Raw genomic sequence first — 5,032 nt, forward strand, 5'->3', positions numbered from 1 at the left:
CTCTAGGACATTGGCATTTCAAGAAGAAGTTCAAAGCAGGAACCACCTTAAAAATGTGAACCTTTCTAGGCTCTATGATCTCGTGATCTTTCTAGTGAAAAGTAGAAAGGGGTGTGAAATTTAAATAAGTCATCGTGTCTGCTGAAATGTTAAACGGATGGATCAGCACATCTGCCAGAAACTTCATTAAGTGCCTTCACCTACTCCTCTACTTACAGACACACCAGCATCACTTTTGCTTGACGGTTCTGGTTTTGCCTGCTGTTCTCCTTTGAATCTGCAAGTAGGGAATGCCCCTGGGCAGTGCCCTATTGCCAGGAGGGGTCGGCAGCGCACAGCTGAGCACACAGAGGGTGGTATGGGGGGCTGGCAACACTGTCAGAGTGCTGACATAGGGACACAGAAATGGCTCCTGGCACAAAACAGCTCCAGGGAGCAGAGAGCCAGGACTTGCTCCAGCATTCTCTTGAGTCTGTACTAGGGCACTGGGAGACACTTTTTCCCTCAGGTCTCCCCTGTGTTCAGGCTGAGAGAAATGTGAAAGATGAGTATGTCTACCCCTTCAATGAATGTCTCCTCTGAAACATCACAAATCTGAGCTCATAAAAAGGAATTGAATATATTTCCCCCTAAAAAAGAGAAATAATTTTGAGGAGACTTTTGGGGAAACAGCATAAGATTGAATAAAAGAAGTCTGTCCTAACTTGTCAATGTCTTCTAGTTCAACCTCCCTGCCTGCAGTGAGCAAATGTCCAACAGCAGCTCCATCACCCAGTTCCTCCTCCTGGCATTTGCAGACACACGGGAGCTGCAGCTCCTGCACTTCTGGCTCTTCCTGGGCATCTACCTGGCTGCCCTCCTGGGCAACGGCCTCATCATCACAGCCATCGCCTGCGACCACCACCTCCACACCCCCATGTACTTCTTCCTCCTCAACCTCTCCCTGCTCGACCTGGGCTCCATCTCCACCACTCTCCCCAAAGCCATGGCCAATTCCCTCTGGGACACCAGGGACATCTCCTACTTGGGATGTGCTGCACAGCTCTTTTTCTTTGTCTTCTTGATAACAACAGAGTTTTACCTTCTCACCATCATGGCCTATGACCGCTACGTTGCCATCTGCCAACCCCTGCACTACGGGACCCTCCTGGGCAGCAGAGCTTGTGTCCACATGGCAGCAGCTGCCTGGGGCACTGGGTTGCTTTATTCTCTCCTGCATACAGCGAACACATTTTCCCTACACCTCTGCCAAGGCAATTCCATAAACCAGTTCTTCTGTGAAATCCCCCAGATTCTCAAGCTTTCCTGCTCAGATTCCTACCTCAGGGAAGTTGGACTTCTCATGGTTAGTGCCTGTTTAGTATTTGGTTGTTTTCTTTTCATCATGCTCTCCTATGTACAGATATTCCAGGCTGTGCTGAGGATCCCCTCTGAGCAGGGACAGCGCAAAGCCTTTTCCACGTGCCTCCCTCACCTGGTCGTGGTCTCCCTTTTTATCAGCACTGGCATCTTTGCCTACCTGAAGCCCCCCTCCATCTCTTCCCCGTCTCTGGACCTGGTGATGTCCTTTCTGTACTCGGTGGTGCCTCCAGCAGTGAACCCCCTCATCTACAGTATGAGGAACCAGGAAATGAAGGACGCACTGAAGAAGCTGATTCAGTCAGTTGTCTGTCATCAGGAATAAGCTGCCTGTGTCTCTTCAGAAGTCATTTGCAACTCATATCTGAAACCTTTTGTGCAGTAAGCATTTTATTTGTAAAGCTATTGTTTGTTCCAAAATGTCTGTATCCACTCCTCTACCTCAGAGACATGAACTAGCCTCTCTGACCCAGAGCCCTTTCTACATGTGTCTGGTAGGACAGTACAGCTGGCCTTCCATTAAACATATCTATAATAAAAGAGGCTTGTCTCAGTGTCCATGTCTGGAGGTTGGTATCTTCTTCCAAAGCTGAGGTCAGGAACAGGCTGAAGGAATTGCCCCTCTGAGCGTGCTGCTGTGCTGGGGTTCTCCAGGGGTTCAGGGCAGGAGGGCATGGGGGGATGTGTTAGGGAATAGGCCTGTGCTGCCCCTTCACAGTGGGGGTGCCCAGTGCAATGGCAATGATGGCTGATCCATGGGGATCTCCCTGGGACCATCTCCCCGTGGCTTTCAGCCACCACTGCCCTGCAGAGCAGCACCGCCAGCTCAGGGCCGTGCCTGAGGTGACATCCCGCGACAAGAGCAGACCTATTTCTGGAGGCACCAGTTTGGGCAGCTTTTCTCTGGCTGGCACAGCAGGAGCTGCCTGGGGAGCCCCCAGTGCAGGAGTCTTGTGCTGGGGAGAGGGACGGGCACAGAGGGGCTGCCAGCACTGGGCAATCAGGATCTCTTGGAGAGAAGAGCAGCAGAGAGAGGGAGACGCTGGCCTGCGTCTGCTCATGCCATGGCTGGCCCCAGCCCTGGGGCTGATGGGGAGGCTGAGAGCCCTCTGTGCCCCAGGAGCTGCTGTGACCTTCCGAGGGGCTGGGGCTGTGGGGTGAGTGCCCAGAGCTCTGCAGCACCCCCCAGCCTATCCCGCTGGTCATTTCCAGCACTGGCTGCTCACCCAGGTTTATGGGTGAGCGTTGCTGCTAAACCATCTCCATCCTCCTGCTGGTCTCAGTGCCTGTATGGGGGGACCAGCCAGCCCTGCCCGGCCTCTCTCCTGGTGCAGACCCTGGCAGACCCCAGAGAAGGGCTGTCTGTGAATTCCCACATAGGACACAGCTGGGGCAGGGAAAGTGTTAGATACTGGGGGAGGCTGCAAACTGTATGTTATGAGATTATGTCTTGCTGGGGCTATGGGGGGGACAATGAACTGATTGGCTCTCACTGGCATCATAATGGAGGGAAGTTACCCTGACAGCAAGCAGGCTGGGGGTGTACAAGAAGCTGGGAGGGGACACATCTGGGACAGTTGACCTCAGCTGAACAAAGGGACAGTCCATACTGTATGACATTGTAGTCAGCAATAAGAACTGCAGGGAAGCAGGAAGGGGAGATGTTTATTGTGACAGCATTGTTCTTCTCAAGTAACCGCTGTGCATGATGAAGCCCTGCTTCCCTGGAGATGGCTGAACACCTGCCTGCCGGTGAGAAGTAGCGAATGAATTTCTGTATTGTGCTTGACACTTGCACACAGCTTTGCTTTATGTATTAAACTGTCTTTATCTCAACCCATGATTTTTCTCACTTTCACCGTTCCAATTTTCTCCCCCCTCCCACTGGGGAGGAGTGAGTGAGTGGCTGTGTGAGCCTAAGCAGTCTACTGTGATTAATCCACAACATCTCAGCCTCTCTAGGTCTCCCTGGATGGCAACTCTGCCCTCCAGCATATTGACCCTTACTTCCACAGTTTGGTGGCATCTTCAACGTTAGCGAGAGTGCACTCTTTCAGTTCTTCCATGCCCTTGGTAAAGATGTTTGCCGGGACAGATCCCAGGGTGAACACTTGCAGTAGTCAATGAACTACTGTTCTACAGGGAGAGAAAACTTCATTCACCATGAACTTCTGAACCCCACCGTCAAACCAGGGGCCCCAGGGCCGGGGGCTGCCTCCTCGCCTCCGGCTCGCCCGCCCCCGGGCCCCCGTCTCCACCCCCGGGGCCTGCGGGGACCCGGCGCAGCAGCCGCAGCGCGGCAGGAGCGGCAGCGGCTCCTCGAAGGAGACGCCCCGCCGGCATTGCCGGCGCCCCCCGTCGCTGGCGGGGTCCCGGTGCCGCTGCCGGCCCCGCCGCCGCCGCGCACCCCCGCCGGGCAGGGGTCAGGGATGGGCTGCGGGGCCGGGCGGGGAGGGAGGAAGAAGAGGCGGAGGAGGGGCCGGGGCTGGGTCAGGGGTGGGCACAGCCTCGGCGCAGGGAGAGAGGCTGCCGGAGCCCGGCGGGGCGGGGCGGGGGGGCGAGGTGCCCCGGCCGCTCCGGAGGAGGCCGGCCCGGCAGCGGGGGGAGCGGCGGGGGCCGGGGCCGGGGCCGGGGCCGGGGTCGGAGTGCGTGTGGGCGGCTGCCCGCCGCGGCGGGAAGCGCCGGGGAAAGCGCGGGGAGGCCCGAGGGGAAGGTCTGGGAGCGCGCGAGGGACTGAGGCGGCGGCGGCTGCCGGAGGGGCTTCGCCTCTGCCCGCCGCCTCCGCGCCGCTCGGCGTGGCCGGGGCAGAAGGCGGGCCGGCAGCCCGGCGGCGCGGGGGGAGACCCCCGGGGCTCCGCAGGGGAGGCGGCGGCGAGCGGGGCCGGGCCCGGAGCCTGGAGCCGCCGCCGCGGCGGGCGGGGCGCTGGGGCGCACGGAGTGTGCGGCGCGGCCTCTGCGGCTGCTCCGGAGCCGGTCCGGCCGGCTGGGCCCGGGCGCTGCCCCGGCCTCGGGAGGGATGGCCCGGGGCTGGGTGGGCAGCGCTGGCGGAACGGCCCGGCGGCGGGGTGCTGCCCCCCGGAACGGGACGGGGGGGTGCCGTGTGCATCTCCCTCCTAAAACGGGAGGGGAGGTGCCGTGTTCATCCCCCCCCCCCCCCCCAAAACGGGAGGGGAGGTGCCGTGTTCATCCCCCCCCAAACGGGAAAGGAGGTGCTGTGTTCATCCCCCCCCTCCCCCAAAAAAAACGGGAGGGGAGGTGCCGTGTTCATCCCCCCTCCCCCCAAAACGGGAGAGGAGGTGTTGTGTTCATCCCCCCCCCCCAAACGGGAGAGGAGGTGCTGTGTTCATTCCCCCCCCAAAACGTGACAGGGGCTACTGTGTTCATCCCCCCCCAAATGGGAGAGGAGGTGCTGTGTTCATCCCCCCCCCCCTCCAAATCGGGAGAGGAGGTGCCGTGTTCATCCCCCTCCTGATTCGGAGAGGTGTTCCCGTGTTCATCCCTGCCCCGCCCCCCCCCCCCCCCCCCAAAACGGGAGAGGAGGTGCCGTGTTCATCCCCCCCCCCAAAACGGGAGAGGAGCTACCATGTTCATCTCCCCCAAACCAGGAGAGGTGCCCCCGTGTCCACCCCCACAACGGGAGAGGTTGCCAGATTCACGTGAAAACCAGCAAAGA

At 59.2% G+C, this 5,032-nt stretch overlaps 1 protein-coding gene across 1 annotated transcript; it reads left to right on the plus strand.

Moving 5' to 3' along the window:
* The first annotated feature begins 748 nt into the window (after nucleotides 1–748).
* Nucleotides 749–1,684, plus strand: LOC122153017 (olfactory receptor 14A16-like). Its single transcript, XM_042789146.1, has one exon. The coding sequence runs from the start codon at nucleotides 749–751 to the stop codon at nucleotides 1,682–1,684; it is 936 nt and encodes a 311-aa protein (XP_042645080.1).
* The last annotated feature ends 3,348 nt before the right edge of the window (nucleotides 1,685–5,032 follow it).

The sequence above is a fragment of the Tyto alba genome, unplaced genomic scaffold, assembly GCF_018691265.1.
Source record: "Tyto alba isolate M040663 unplaced genomic scaffold, T.alba_DEE_v4.0 Super-Scaffold_15, whole genome shotgun sequence".
Taxonomy (NCBI): Eukaryota; Metazoa; Chordata; class Aves; order Strigiformes; family Tytonidae; genus Tyto; species Tyto alba.